The 16,404-nt window shown below is 39.8% G+C and overlaps 1 protein-coding gene across 1 annotated transcript in view; it reads left to right on the top strand.

Annotated features, from left to right (window-relative positions):
- The window catches only part of CTNND2 (catenin delta 2), a 522,107-nt gene that overhangs the window by 258,859 nt on the left and 246,844 nt on the right, over positions 1–16,404 (top strand). The window contains exon 7 of the mRNA XM_041475907.1: positions 8,613–8,807. Coding sequence (XP_041331841.1) covers positions 8,613–8,807 — 195 coding nt within the window. The remainder of the gene's footprint in view (positions 1–8,612; positions 8,808–16,404) is intronic.

Below are 16,404 nucleotides of genomic sequence, written 5' to 3'. Positions count from 1 at the left end.
CTGTTTAAGGTTGACTGAGCTGATGCTCGGTTTGGGGGAAGGCTTCTGAATTGCTGGGGTTTTTAGCTGCTGTGCTTTTCCACAGTGTTAAACACGATCAGAAAGTTAAATTTTCACCAGCAGGCATTAGTGCAGTAGTGCCTGATTTGTTTAGCTGGAGGCAGCAGTGCTTCTTAGCAAATCACTCATGCTGCTGGGAGTGGTCTCTAGCCCTCCAAAGACCTTTAGGGTTTTGGATGTTTAGCCTATACTGCTGCTTAACCAGCAGAAATTGGGTCTCCAAGTTTGCTTAGGTACAGCCTTGTGAAAGAAGGAAGACAGCCTTGGGGAATTAAGGATGCACTGTTACTTCCCTTTGGTTTGCAATCCTTGTCAGTGAAGCATTCACTATGGGGCTTCACAGACTATCCTGTAGAGGATTTTTTTTTCTGGATATTTGCTTTTGGGGCCTGTCTCATCAAGTACACCAGTATTTCATTCCATTACTTGCTGAGTTGAATGCATTGCCACAGCCCTTGTATCAGCATAGAGCCCATGGTGCAACACAAACTATTAGCGTTCAGAATTGGAAATAATAAATTTTTATCTTTTCTAAGATCAAGATAAGCAAAACATCAAAGATCTCTGCTGCTACAAAGCCCTAATATTGTTTTCAATAGTGTTGTAGCTGTGGTGAACTATCCAAACAGCTTCTGCAGAGCTGCTTGGCCATGTTGCTTAGTAACATCATCCTGTTGCTGAGGCACTCGGCCCTCACTCAAAGTGGGTAGTGAGCAGGAAAGTTAGGAACAGTGATTTGTATAACCACATAGCAGCATCTGTTCCCATTTGTGCATGGGTCTTCTCTTCCCTTTTCTTGTGAAATTTGCAGGGTTGAGAGGCATGGAAGAGGCAGAGCTTAAGACAAGGGAGAGAAAAAACACCAAACAAACACAAAGTAACATCCAGGATGATAATTTGCTAAATGGTTTAAAAAAAAATTATCTTTACTTCCTTTCTGGCTGAAGGCAAATTGTTGATGTATGGTAGTAGTTGCTTTGGGGCAATTTCTGGTTTTAGTTTTTTCTTCATTGACAGTACCCTAGATGAGAAATGAAATAGGAATTATCTCCCTGAACTTGTCTGCCACATTTAATCTGCTATTTCTTCCTGGCTATACTTGCTTCTTATATCTCTGCTCCCAGTCAAACTTTTCTTTTCCACTAGCAATTTATTTTTGATAAAATGTTGTAAGCAGGTGAGTGCTTTTCAACAGAATGAGGGCAGTAGCAGAAAGAAGAAAATGCCTGGGATGAGGTACAAATTTATAGTATGGTCCTTCTGTTTTCCCAAGATTCTTGGAATTATAATAACTGATACAATATTTTACAGTGAAGTTAGACTGCGTGACTAAAATCACGGACTATTTAAAAATATTTCTACCTTTATTTTTCTTTTAAATATGCTGAGAAATGTAATGGATGCCAATATTTGGTTAAAAACTTACTAACTTAATATTTGGTTAGTTTAAGTGGGATAAAAATTATGTCGATACTTCTTAAAAGACACAATAAACTTTATAGAATGATGTTTAAAGCGTATTTGGGGTCTGTTTATTACACTTACAGAAGTGTAATCCCTTTTTTTCCTCCTTCCTTTCTCTATTTTTAGCACTAATGTGAAAACTGCTGGCCTTAGTTCAGATGTTGGTTTTGCGGTGTCCCTTAAGCAGCCAAAGCCAATCTGTTTTGAGGAGACTTTTCTAAGATACTTAATCTGGTTAATGGACAAATTATGTCTGGGAAATTCCACAGTGTGAGCGGAACGTGGCAGTATCCTGACGGTGACACTGCTAATAGGTTTGACAGTGCAGTGAGAGTTTGCAAGAAACACTCCAGACCATGCATCGTATTGCATTTCAATCTTTTAAGAAGAAAACCTGAGGAAAAGCAATCTAAGATACTGACAGGTGAGGCAAGGCTGTTCTTTTAGTTCTGGGGATTTGAATATTGGGGCAGACTTTTTGTTTGGTGGTGAGCTCCTATTGTTTGGGCTGATGATGCCAAAGTAGCATATCTGTAGGGCTTTTTTCAGGCATCCAGGGTTTGATATCAGTTGAAAGATGTCATGTGTAATTATTCAATTCACTGAGGGCATTATTTTTTTCTGTATCTCTACAAATAGTCCTGAGTCAGAGAGAGAATAATGTAGAAAGAATGGAAAAAGTATAAAAACAGAAATGAGTTTTAATTCTGAGCTTTCATTAGTTAATCTTTCATTCTAGTATTTCGGGAAAGAAAAAATTGATGCATTTGTGTTTGTGTGTATGTAAAATCTATATAGGTGAGAATCCTGTGTTTAGAAAAACCCTAAATCCAGTTAAAAAGAATTCACTGGAGACTATGTCCCGATTCTAGTGACTGCAGGTCTTTGGTGTGCTGGGGGTCCAAGCTGATGTACCAAGGTGTGCATTAGCTGGAACTGCCATATGGCCTGTCATGTCTTACTGGTTAATTTAGCCATCTGTCATGTCTTAACAATTTGTATTCACTTTCAGTTGTCAGGTTAGAAGGGTTTTCTTCTCTTTGGTACAGTAATTTTCATCATACAGTGCTGTTACATTTCCCTTATCTGAGTTCTATTAGTTTTATTTATAGTCATATTACTTGTTGATCATACTTTCCTTTTCCAATGTTATGACTTGAAGATGCATACATTCAGGCAGGCATTTTGGAGATGTTGCTGCTTAAATTTCTGGCACAAAACAAAGTCAGTATCAAAACTTGAGCTGTGAATGTTTGACTCCACTTCTCCTCCTGTTCAGTTCTAATTCTGCACTTGTGTTCAGATCAATTTCTTTACTATGTAAATTAAGATAAGTTAGTGTCTGTAAAACAGGTTTCATAACATATGAGTTCAGAGTAAAAATCCCACTGTTCATATGCTCTCTCTTGCATGTTGCGTTTTCAGAATTGCAGTGAAGCTATGACCTGATCTACTGTATATATATATTTATTTAATAAGTAGCATTATTATTATGCTACTATTTATTTAATAGTAGCATTTCAGGACAAGCATCTAAGAGAAACTTAGATCAAAAAGGGTTTTCAGACATGATGTGCTATTTAAATCAAAAAGTTCTTTCAGTCCTCTGAAAAGCATGCAACATATCAAAGCCACAAAATTCCTATGATTCTCTTTCAGATTCTGTGCCTGCAGGCTCTTATCTCAGTGATGGGCTTATTGCAATTTTACCATAGTCTGGGGTTGGTTGTTTTTTGTTTTGTTTTTTTTTTAACTTGTAGTGTAAGCAACATTGTCATTATATTTAAAGTTAAGAATTGATGCAGCCAGCTGTGGATCTTTAATCTTCCTTGTCAGAAAGATGCAACTTCTAAGTGCGGAGTGTTGTAGTGTGTTCAGTCTGATTTTGGTTCTTACAGCCTCAAGTAGCCAGAGGTCTGCTGTGTGTTGAAAGGTGTGGGGTTGCAGCAAAGTTTGATTAATTAAATGAAGTTGTTAACATGTAACTGATAAAGAATAATACAATGGTTGTTGATCTTGAGCTCATGTGTGATGCTTCTCCATAATATACATAAGGAAATTGTTTAACAGGACTCTTGATCAATGGATAATGATCAAGGATTTCTGAATGAGGGCTGAATGGTATATCTGGTCAAATCTGATTGGGGTTTTTTAACATCGAGATTATCACTTGCATGTTTTGTGTTTCCAAGGAGCTCTTAAATCCTGGACTGGAGGACAGTACCATATGCACTTGCTATTAGAGATGTTTAAGAGTATCATGTCTTTGGAGAGCTTCTTCTTAAAGCTGTAGCAAGGCAGGATGGTAGATTATAAAGCCTTTCAAAAAGGGCACAAATAAAAGCTGTCCAAGATTTATTACAGCATACTCAATGCCCGTGATCCATTAATTTCAGTAATTTTAATGTCTTTAGTTTCTTGCAATGACAAATGCCAATATATTGGTTTCCTTTATTGACCTAAACTGTCAGATCAGCAGTGTCACTCAAACGTGTCTGTTGTATTTATTTTCTTGACAGCCTGCACCAGCTATGAAGAGCAATTAGGGATTATTTGGTGTATTTCTCTCATGTTACACTTGTCTGATTACAGTATTTATCTTCCTGTGGGAAGTGAGACTTTGTCAAAAAAGAACATTTCCTAGGAAACAACTATTTCCCTGTGCTGCTGAGGAATGTAGCTAACAAATGTGGAAAAATTTAGCTAGTAGGGTGGGCATTTTTCAAGTGTAAAGAGTGGAGATCGACTTTTTGATCCAATTTGGTAGGACTGCACTTTTCATGTGTTCTTTCTATTGCCTCTCTTGAATGTGGAAAGAGAGGAAATAATACATGTAGGAATGTGTATTTTCATCTGGACAGTTCTAGGTTATCCTTGTTGCCCTAATCCAGTTCACCTGGCTGGGGGCTCCTGTGATACCCTGATGGAACCTGGCCACAGATGACTTCTAAAAGCTCCACAGTGATGCAGAAGATGGGACGTTCCACTTGCTTTCAGATTTCAGTCTTGGAGGCTTCAGAAGACAGAGAAGACTCTCCTTACTATATGCTTTGTTCATATGGTTAATCAGTTTCTGTTCTAAAAAAAAATATTTAACTTTTTTTTTTTTCTTAATTTGATGCCTCTCACAGTTATTTTAGAGCTGTATAGTCTTCTCTATATCTTCTGCTGTGATACATCTCTGGCATTGCAATCAAATAATTTCTCAGTCTTTTGTGAAACAAGATTGGACTATTGGAATAATTGATTAATAGATGGTTTCTTGAACCCCTAAATAATGGTTTAGTTCTTCTCAGTGGTTTTTGATTGGTTTGGTTGCTTTGGGCTTTTAAAATTAATCTACTACCCCACTTTTTGACCACCATGATCAGGAGAGTTCTGGCTATGCTCTGGTGCTGAATATGTATTTGTAAATAAAGACTAGCAGGACTGAAAGTTTGATAATGAGTTTTCTTTGAACTTGAGCATAGACCTGTCTGTGAATGGGCTTGATGCCTGATGACATTTCTGAAAGAAAAATAGCTTTGCTGTTAGTGTGGGCTGACCGGGAGTAGGGCTGAGTCCATTTTCAGAATATGTAGGAGGAAGGTGTGTGGCCTTGGTGCACATCAGTGCTTTGATTTCAGGCAACACAGAGAGGTGCAGTGTTAGTGGGGTGAAGGGCTGGCAGCTGGATAAGAAGGTTTGGCGAGTGCAGTCTGGGGGGAGCCATGCATTCACGATGCCTCCACGTTTAGGGAAACCGCTTTTGAGGACGCTGAGCTTCCTTAATGTGAGATTGCTCATGGGCCTTGCTGATCTTATCTTCTATTGCTTCCTAGTAGTATATTGGTTGCTGCTTTTCCATTCTGACCTGGTTGCTTTTCCAGCCTCTGTGAGCTTCAAACTGCTTTAATGCAAGAGTTTTTGAAGGCAGTGATGCAGATCAGCTTGCAGTGTTGAATAGGAAAGGATGTAGCTGTTGGCTACTAACCCAGGATACAGGTGGGAGACCCATTACCCCTCTCCTTCTCAGTGACATCAGTTCTTTGAGCTCATGGTCTTTGTTTTGATCAGTTATCTCAACTGTCTCTTCAGTGCCTTCCAAAGCAGCAGAATGTGGTGGAGGGTGAGTGTGTAGATGAGGTGGGATTCAGTTGTCTGAAATCCCCAAGTTATCTGTGTGACCTTTCCTGGATATAACTCTTGGTTTAACAACTACTAGTTAGTTGATTTTAATGTTTAAATAAAATATGCAATAAAAAACTGTTGCTCCTCAGTTGAGACTACGATAAATTAATACATAGAAAAACTTCTAGGAGCAGCTGAAAAGAAATTTTAACTTAAATCAACTTGCTATTCTAGTTTTTTTAAATACCAACTTAATAGAAACATTAAGAAGTATGATAGTGTTACATCTTTTTTATAAATCTTATGATTTATTGTCTTTTTAGCTAGATTTAAGAACCTTGAAGGTTAGTAGTATTTTGTGTTTAAATACTGACACCTGATAATTTGGAAATAGTGTAGTAAAATTCCATATAGAAAAGTATAGTTTTTGCTTAAAACTTAAGGTGTTTAAGAGACATGATTTTAAAATTATCTTAATTTCTGAGATTTGAGAGTGGTTTAGTTTCTAAAATGAAAATATTTTAGTTACCTGTTGAAAACTTCATTTTCTTGAAATGTTAGAAGGATAGTAGCAGTTACTCCCTGATAGAGTTTTAACTCTTGAACTTCCTGGGGGGGGTGTTCGGTGATAATATTGTTATTCAGATGTGTTGAAGTTGTTTTTAGATTGCCAATTAACTGTTTTTAGTCAAATCAGGTTGGTTAAATGTTTTGGTCAAGAAGTTTCTCTGGTGGTGCAGTAGTGTTAAAGTCCTAATTACATGTATAATTTGCAAATAAATCTCAGTTCAATGTTAGTATAATAAACTAATGTTAAGCTTCTATTTAGACTAGTATCAGCACTTGCAAATGCAGAAGTATTGGTAGAGTATGAAGGAGGATGAATTAAGCCCACCTCACCAGAAGATTACAGTTAGAGATAACAGTTTGGAAACATGCTGATATCTGAGTTATACTGCTACTGAGTTCAATGGGAAAAATATTTAGGCTTTCAGGAAGCTGAGTTAGGAAGAAAATCTGTGGTTCGAAAACCACTGTTAACTTGTATGTGGGCAAAAGAATTGTAGTGCTTCTAAAATAGGTTATAATTCTTTATTCTGTAGCAAGTCTGATTTGATACACTGTTAAATGTCTGAAATGTTCTCCACAATTTTTCTGTATTTTTTCCCCTCTGATACAGATTGAGCCAAATATGCATTGAAATTTGGACATAATCACAACAGGCAGTTTTTCAGGCCGCTCTGCAGGATACTAGACCTTGGTGGGAGCAGTTCAGCTGTTCTGAAAATCAGTCTCAAGGGTGCAGGGCTAAAGAGCACTTTGAAAATATAGACCATGAAGAATTTAATTCTGTAATAGTAATATCAACTTTCTGGATAATTGCTGTCGTTAGAGATAAAATATTTGGGATTCTTGGCAGACTTTCTAGTAAGGAGAGCAACAGAATTACTTTCAGCAGTGTGCTAATGGCAAGTCAGACTGAAAAATGTTTGAAGGGAAAAATATGCAAATAGGGCATTCCACTAAAAATATGCACGAAAGTTGAAAAATTCAGAAGAAAACACATGTATGGCAAAAGCTGATTAGAAGAAGGAAAGGGAATAAATTATTCTTTTCTCCAGACAATTTGTATTAAAGTTTAAGTAATGTTGTGTCGGTGTATATTCCTATCCTGTGTTGCAATTTCACCTTACTTTATATCTGTGCTTTGCATTTTAAAAGTATTTAGTGTCTGTTTATGCAACAAAACCACTGCAAACACAATGATTGTGGCAAAGGCTCTCAGCAGGAATGGCCACACCCATGGTCTGACAAGCTCAGCCAGTGGAACGTCACCTACATCCAGGATTTCAACCTCACAGAACTAGCAGCAAGAACCAGAATAGTTGTATCTTCGATTGCTTTTCTAAATACTTAAAAGTAGCATGTTACCACTTTGTGTATAGATCTGACATTTGCAAAGTGTCACTTGCATACTTATTGCCTACTTTACTTTATTCTTACCTTCAAAATGTGTAATGTTTGTACGGCATCCCCATGACTCTTCTTGCCAATCTTGATAACAGACCACAGAGCTGAAGTACGTGAGTGGCAAAAGGATTGAAGTGACAACTTCAATCACAGCTGGAAATATACAAGTCTCTTTTTTAAATGTTCTAATATGATCTGGTTTTAATAGTAGAATAAGAAGATGTTTTAATAAAATTGCGTTTGATCTTGTTATTTACCAAAAAAAAGAAATAAGCTGTATCCTTAAAATGTTTTTTTTTTCACGAGGCGTGTTTAATTTATTCATTCTCAGAGGATATTTAAGTTTTAGAAAGTCTTAGCAACTTGAATTTTTTCAAAGTGTTGAAGACGAAATGTTGATAAGGCACAACCATTCTATTGCAATTTTAGTGAAGCATTTGAAAGATCAGCCGTCATGTAAATCTACATCCATTTATCAACTACAGCTTATTTCATTTGTAGATCTTCAGATATGGGCATAACATGTGAAACTTGTTCTGACTGCTGCTGCTTTTTTCTCCCCAACCCTCCTACCTGCCCCAGTCCTGGACCCGTTTAGTTGAGGATATTCCTGGGTTGTACAGCTTTTGCCTTTTCTTGTTTATTTGGTTTTGTTTGTTTGGGGGGATTTTTTTTTTGGGGGACGGGTGGTGGGTTAATTGGTCTCTGTTTAAGAAGACATGATAATCATGATATCTACCTCACCAAAATATATAGTTTCTTTGGAAGAAATGGGATTTTTGTGTAGATGCAGGCAGCTGGATGATGCAGCTAAAGGGGTTAAGTGGAGCTGTAGCTGCCCTTGTTTGCAATTTTATTTGCATGTTGAAAACACTTACTACTTAGCTGTGTTTGGGGATTTTTTTTTGTGTTTAAGTGCTGTTTTCAAGTAAAATTTTAATAGTCAGATCCTGTATTTGTCTCTTCTTTTCTCCCTCTTAAAACGTCTCTTATAAATCTCTTTGCAGCTGGGTCTCGGGCATCTTACAGCAGCCAGCACAGCCACCTTGGCTCCGAGTTAAGGGCACTGCAGTCTCCAGAACACCATATAGATCCTATTTACGAAGACAGAGTTTATCAGAAGCCCCCTATGAGGAGTCTCAGCCAGAGTCAGGGGGACCCTCTGCAACCAGCACACACAGGCACATATCGCACTAGTACAGGTAGGTGGATGTAACCTGCATGATTGTCTTTCTATCAGACATGTAACTTACTCTCTGCTACTAACTCTTCTTTTCTTCCTGATGTGCTTAACCAGATGTATTCTGTGCATGCCAGTCAGATAAATTACCTTTTGCAGATGGCACCTATCAATAGAACCCCAGATACGTGCACAAAAGGGGGAAATACTTAATGTTGTGCTACATGTACAGTAGGTTAAGCTAATTTGGAGAGGGAGCTAACTCATAAAGAGAGAGAAAATACTTCTGCTAATCTAGTGTATTGTCTTGGAGACAGATCTGTTGTCTCTGAAGAAATTGCTAGGATTTTTTTTTTGCTTACGAAGGTATTTTTTATGTTGCAGTTGGACTTCAAAGTTCCTGCTACATAAAGCTAAGTGATTGTTCACTTGCTTTCAAAGTAAATCATAAGTAAATTTTCTTCCTCTGTCCCACAGAGGTATGCTTTGGTGTAGGTACCCAGACATAAAATTGAACGATAACATAGGGAAAAGCTGTTAGCATCACTGGTTTATTCATAAATAATAATGATTGTCCCTGAAATGCATTGGTGTACAAGTCCTACTTGCAGAATGTCCTCTCAACCAAATGAAATACAGCTGTATGTTGGAACCCACAAATAGATCAAAAATCAACAGGGATATTTATGGTATTTAATGCACAAAATAATTAGAGTATATAAATGCTACAGCCAAAATAGCCTAAAGCAGATGTAGAAGAAACTTGCCTTAGGAATTGTAAGTATTTCTGGTGTTTCATGTTTGCTATGTTGATGAAAGAGGGAAGATTATGTCCATTTTCAGATCACTCCTATTTTCATCAAGGAAAAGTTAAGTCCACTTTTCAGAGCAAGATACTTTGCTTTCTTTTAAAATGATTTTTTTAAAACTTCTTTAAAAAGCCCATTTTTCCAAGGGAAAAGCTGCCAGTTTTTGCGTGTCCTACCGCCTTATGCAAGTTTGGGTGTTCAGAGTACATGAGGAAATCTTAAAAAGGAAATTTAGCCAGAGAATTATCTAGCAAAATACCTGTAATGGCTTTAGGCTTTTTTGAAGGGCACCGTTGCACCATTTCCCTCCTGTTAAAGAAACTATCACAGTCTCATGTTTTGTATGGAGTCACACAAAATCATGAGGAAAAATTACTATTCTTTGCATGAAAGGGAGAAAACCCTCTGCTTACATTAGTAAGCTGTGGAGGCAGTGGTAGTGATTGAAACCACTGTTTCTATTGAACTTTAAGCCTTCTGTTCCACCTGTGGCTGCCTCATATTGCCTATGTGATGCTCTCTTTCCCAGACATGGCCTGAAGAGGGTTTCTTGTTTTGCTTACAGAATATCCCTTTGGTTGTCTGTGTTGAAGTAGCAGGCTGTCCTGTGTCTGTACTGTTCACAGCACCTTGGTAAGGAAGGAAAGCTAGTCAACACAGATAACAATAACAGTGAATTAAACTGGGACACGAGATGTTAGTTGGTTACACGTGGAGATGGGTTTTCAAAACGAAAGAGAAAAAAATAAAAAAAACCCCACAGTCATATGGGTAGCAGAAACATGCCCTGTGAAGGTGAGTTTTGTTTTGCCACTTGGAATGTGGATTTGAGCGTTGCTTCAGGATCACTCTGAAGAAAGACCCCATCAGTCCAGCTTTGTGTTGGGTTGATCCTCCCTGCACCCCTATCATCAGGGTCACGGGAAATGAAAGCAGATGGATGTGTGCCAGTCTGATCTGATCACTCTGTTGCTCTGTTGGTAGCTGTCAGCTGCAGATGCTATCAGCCTTTCACACAGCAATGCTGAAGAGCTGTCAGTGCTCAGAGGAAATTCTGAGCTGGACTGGATCAGCTCTTGGACTCCTGCCTCTAGCGCAAATACCAATAGGAATATATCCTTTCTGATGGAGGCCATACAATTTTTTTCAAATTAACAGAAAGGAGGGAAAGGAGTTCAAGTTTGGTTTTTTTCCCTTTATTGGGTTTTATTAAGAGTTGATTTTCCTTTTTTTTTTTTTTTTTTTTTTTTTTTTTTTTTTTGTTTTTTTTTACATTTTAGGACTAGCTTCCTAGCTTTGGTGTAGGATATGAGGGATGTAGATTACTGTGTACACCATGAAGATACGTGCCAAGGATTCATGGCCTGTATATTCTGTGTGCATGAGTCATGGCAGAGTGGGGAGCTTTAAGACTTCAGAGCCCTCCTTCATACACCATAGTTCACACTCTTTGTGTATGACAAAAAATAGCTTTAATCATGAAAATGATGCATGCTTTTCCACATCTGACCAAAAGAAAAGTGAAGACAAACTTAAATATATTGTCCAAAGGATTCCTTTCTCTGCAGCTGACACTGCCCATGGGAAATAAAAATTAAGTTAGTTTTACTTGCAAGCCATTTAATTATTTTTTTTTAGTATGGTTTCCTTTTTGGTTGGTTTTGTTTTTTTTTTTTTTTACTTTTGTTGTACTTTGTGGGTTTCAGGGGATTTTTATGGGGTTTTTTTTTGGTTTGTTTGTTTGATTTTAAAGAACATTATTCCTGAATTTGAAAATTTCACTTATTTTGTAAAAGTAACCAAGAATGGTTACTTACTATAGACATCACCTCTTTCTATTTTATGAGCCCTTAAATACATATTACATTCAAGAATGTTTGCACAACTGAGGATAAAACCCTCTCAAGAATTTTTCATCTTCTAGGTGAATGACTATTCAGTAAGCAAAATTCCATAAGCTAAAATTTCTCTATGGGGTGAACTGAATCAAGTTTATTCTATATACTCATTGTTTTTTGGGTGATGTTTTGGTTCTTAACTTTAGTATTTTCTTTGTATTTCACTTGAGAATGAAATGCATGGTGATAGTTCTGCACTACATAACTGCAGAAGGTACAAAACATGTCTGAACATCTCCCCTAATAGCTTTAAAGAGGATGAATTCTTCATAGAATCACAGAAGGGTTTGTGTAGGAAGGGACCTTAAAGATCATCACATTCTGTCTTCTCTGTCACTGGTGAAGCCTTTCACTTGACCAGGTTGCTCAGGGCTCTGTCCAGCCTGGTCTTGAGCATTCCCAGGGATGGAGAGTCCACAGCTTCTGTGGGCAACCTGTTCCAGTGCCGCACCACCCTCACTGTAAAGAATTTCTTCTTCATATCTTATCTAAACTTATCCTCCTTTAGTTTAAGTCTATTCCCCATTGTCCTATCACTTAGTGCTCTTGTGAAAAGCCACTCTCCAGTTCTTGTAGGCCTTTTTCAGATACTGAAAGAGGCTCTAAAGTGTCCCTGGAGCCTTCTCTTCTCCAGGCTGGACAGCCCCAACTCTCTCAGTCTGTCCTCTCAGGAGAGGTGCTCCAGCCCTCTGATTATCTTGTTGGCCTCCTCTGGACTCACTCCAGCAGGTCCCTGTCCTTCCTCTGCTGGGATCCCAGAGCTGGATGCAGCACTGCAGATAGGGTCTCACCAGAGGACAGGAACAGAGTCTCCTCCCTGGTCTTCCTGGCCACATTGCTTTGGATGCAACCCAAGCCATGGCTGGATTTCTGGACTGCAAGCACAAATTGCCAGGTCATGTTGAGCTTTTCATCCACAAACACTCCCAGGTCTGTCTCCCCAGGTCTAGTCTTGTTCCATTCTCCAGCCAGCCTGTACCTGTGGCATAAATTATAACTGGGTGTGTTACTGTCATGCTGCCTAAACTAAAAATAATGTTTCAAATTTGACAGCAGTAGCTGTAAAAGCTCTTTTGGTTGTTAAGCTTTTACTGAACAATCCCTTTTGCTCTTCAAAGGGTAATGCCTTCTCTCATATAAAAAGTACCAGCCCAAACTTTTGCACTAAAAGCAGTATGTGTGAAATTTTCCTTTTGAAATGGGAAGCCTCAAAGGATGTGCTTGGAGGGAGTACTCAGACACAATACAAAAAGCAAATTAATTTATTTACTGAATAGCAATTTATAGCTTGTATTTGTAACTCAACTAAATAACACTAATAATTTTTGTTCTGGCGGGTTTGTTACTGATTTTCCTCATAAACCTAAAGGTTTTGAATTATTCATATAGTAGAGATAAGCTTATTTGATGGGATGTTTACATGAACACTGATGGAATTTGAAGAGGGCTGTTAATTAAGAGGGAGGAAGGGTTGCCTTTCAGCCAGAGTGGCACATGGAATCAATGATTGTTTGCTTATTTGCAGAATTAGAATTTTGAACTAGAGGTTTATTCTATAGTTATTGACATTTTATCCACGTCAAACACGAAACCAGGCAAAACAGGCAAAATCACACTATTTTGCAAGCCTGGGATTTCTGTAGCTGCCTTGAGGACAAAGCATCCTCACTGTTCTGGTTGTGGGCTGTCAGTGCTGTGCTGCAGCTCAGGAGCACAGCTTTGGCAGCTGTGGGGACTGTGTGAACAGTTGTCATCACTCTCCAGAGGCTGGCATCACTGTCTGGAAGCTCATGCTTCTATTGTGGTCCCTCAGAGAAACAGATGAGCCCTCTTCTGTAAAAAGGATGTAATTTCCAGATAAAGTTTGTAAAAGCCTTGAAAGAGAAAGAGTACCTCCCCAGTGGGAGGGAGGGATGAGAAATGGGAGAGCTGTGCTTGTTCTGAACTCTCTGCAAAGAGTAACTTTATCAGATGAATTAAGTGTAGCTGTGTAAGAGCATTGGTGTTGCTGGTGAACTGTGAGCATTTAGATCTTAAAACCTGCAGAGATCTTAAACCGTGCTTTAAGAGCACTCACTGGTTTCAGGGGCTGCAGGCAAATACTTTTGACCCCAACCTTACAAAAGTGACAAGGATGCACTGGAGGAGTGAACCTGTCCTCCTCAGCTCAGAAGGGTGTGTGCATCTTGCTGGCATCAGGACAACCCTGGCAGCCTGGATGAAAGTTTAGGGATGGTCTTGGGATGCACAGCCTGAGAATGGTGTCTGTCTCAGTCACCAAAGGGTCACCACGGGGAAGGTGTTGTGACACAGTTCAGTCATAGTTGAATGGACTTCAAAGTCCAGCAGCTTTGTGTGGTTACACAACCACTTGGTGTTTGTCAGAGTGCTGGGTGCACGGAGCTGAGCTGCCTGCTTAATGAAGACAGGGCATGCAAGGTACTGCACAGACCATTCTGAGAGCATTAGGAGAATGAGGAGTCTGTGACTGATCTGCTGAAATTAAAGAGAACCCTGAAAGGAAGGCTTTATTGAAAGGAGGTTGGCTAGTAGAAGGGTAAGCAGTAAAAGTTTGCATTGTCTCTGAAGAGTCACTTAGGGTGGGATCTGCAGGGCCCATCAGGCATGCTCCTGCAATGGGTTACCTATCGGGGAACGTGTTTGTGGCAGGTGCGCACTGCAGCACCTCCTGTGCTACCCTCAGAGCTGCCCAATGTCCCTGTGTGTGCAGCAGTTGCCAGGCTGCCCTCAGGCTTCTCTGATGGCCTCCATTCCTTCAGGCCAGGTCCATCTCTCTGAGATTCCTCCCGCTGAGGCTTGAGTTCTTCCACCAGTGCACCAGCACCTCTGAAGATGTCTGTTACCCAAAGCTGTGCTGCCACAGGCTGCACCACTTTCTGGGCACCATGGCACAGAGTACCGATCCAAAAGAAGAGGTCTGTGGAATTTGTGATGGCAGGTGCAAAGCAGAAATGTGTCTATTTGCAAGCTGGATTTCTGTGTGGAGGAAGAATGCTGACTGGAGAGCGGTTAACAGCCAAGGCAGCTGCTTTTCAAAGGAAAGAGTTACCTGTTGCTCCTGGCCATTTGCCAGTGATGGGGAAAAATGCAATATTTCATTGTCCTGTGATGCAGCTCAGGAAAAACTGCCGAAGGTGAGAATTGCCATTGTGTATCTGGACAGATGCTCTTGTCCTCTTCTCTGCCTTCCATCCCACTCCTGGCTCGTACTTCATTTGCTGAAGCAAGTGTCTGCACCAAGGGATGCTTTACCTCAAGTGCTGCTTGTAGTAATGTTGCATTTCTCCTGTAAAAGTGTGTTTTGATTTAGTAGGGTAGAAGCAGTGTTTGTTTCTGGAGTCCAGTCTTTGTTCATGGACTAGATACTGCTGGAGGTATCTAGTATGGAAGAGGAGCCAGGTGCCAGTGGCAGCATTTGCTGCTTCCTGCCTGCTGCGCTTGGCCTGGGCTTCTGCTGTCCTGGAGTTTAAGCAGTGTCCAAGGAGAAGGTGTACAAGAAAACCTAGTCCTTCTTTTGTCACTGTGCTGATGGCTTTCTCACAACAGGACTGAGCTGCCTCCTTGTTCTGTCTGATGAGGTGTCTGTTGTGAGGATCATGTCTCTATTCATGATCTGAAAAAGTAGAGAGGGAGAAGCCAAATGCCCATTTTTCTTCTGCCCCAGGCAGGAACAGTCCGTACAAAACACATTTTACTCTTTGTTTGAGTTGGGGTTTTTTTTGCAGGTAGGAGACATTGCTAGTTTTGGTTCTTGGGGGTGTTCAAATGGCTCTGGCCACCTCCTCTTTGCACGAGTGAAGTGGGGCAGTTCAGGTTCTCAGAGCCAGGTTCATGTGTCATTTGGTCCTGCTCCCTGTATGAAAGACCTGACCTCTTCAAACTTCCATCTCACTGACCTGGTAGGCAGAAGTCTGGCATTGTGGAGTGGCTTCTGGAAAGCTGCACTGGCCACCATCCCCTCTGCCCTGCCCTCCCTCTGCAACTGGCCTGGTGGGGCAGAGACCACCTTGTCCTTGTCCTAGGAGGGAGTGACTGCTGCCCAATGGTCCTGCCTTGCCAGCAAGGGAGCCAGAGGTCTGTGGGAGCAGTAATTGCTGAGTAGGTCCAAGGAATTTTTTTTAACAGATTTTTACAGCAAGGATGGAGGAGGGCGTTGCATGGGCTTGTTAATGCTGCTTTGAAATACCCAAGGGCTTCATTTGCTGCATGTTTTTTATGCTGGTCCAGCTTAGCCTTTCTTTGGTTCTCAACATTTTGTCATGTCCCTTACCTCTTTTGTTGTCCTGTACAAAAGGAGAATGAGGCTACAAAGAATGCATGAAATGAGCCAAAGTACATCATCTTCACAAGACCATAAATATTTGTCTTGCTATGTAATAAAGTAGTGAATGTCTTTGAAATTTTTAGAAGTCATTATTTCAGTGTGTATTTTCTACATATTATGAAGCAATTTTCCAATACTCAAAAATTTGACATATGAAAAATTCAGATGTCTGAATCCTTTGGAGTGATTTGCTCTTCTATCAAGAACAGTTAAGCTACTTTATTGTAGTTGTGTTTTATCACAAACGGATTGTGTTTTTCTGTGCACTTTGAGAGATAAACTGTTCTTGAACCATTTTTAAGGTTTTAAACCTTAATATTTTGACTTTCGAAATTTGTTGGGATTTTTTAATGGTTATGAAATAGTTTAAAACAGAATTATAGAGTCATAGAATAGATTGGGTTGCAAGGGGACTCCAAAGATCCTGTAGTCCAAACCTTCTGCAGTAGGCAGGGATTTCTTCAACCAGACCATGTTGCACAGAGCCGTGTCCAGCCTGACCTTGAATGTCTCCAGGGATGTGGCATCTACCACCTGCCTCTGGGCAGCCTGTTCCAGTTGCTCCTT

Source organism: Pyrgilauda ruficollis, unplaced genomic scaffold, assembly GCF_017590135.1.
Source record: "Pyrgilauda ruficollis isolate IOZ18807 unplaced genomic scaffold, ASM1759013v1 scaffold37, whole genome shotgun sequence".
NCBI lineage: Eukaryota > Metazoa > Chordata > Aves > Passeriformes > Passeridae > Pyrgilauda > Pyrgilauda ruficollis.
The sequence above is the reverse complement of the archived record's forward strand: the minus strand, read 5'-3'. Positions and strand labels throughout refer to the sequence as shown.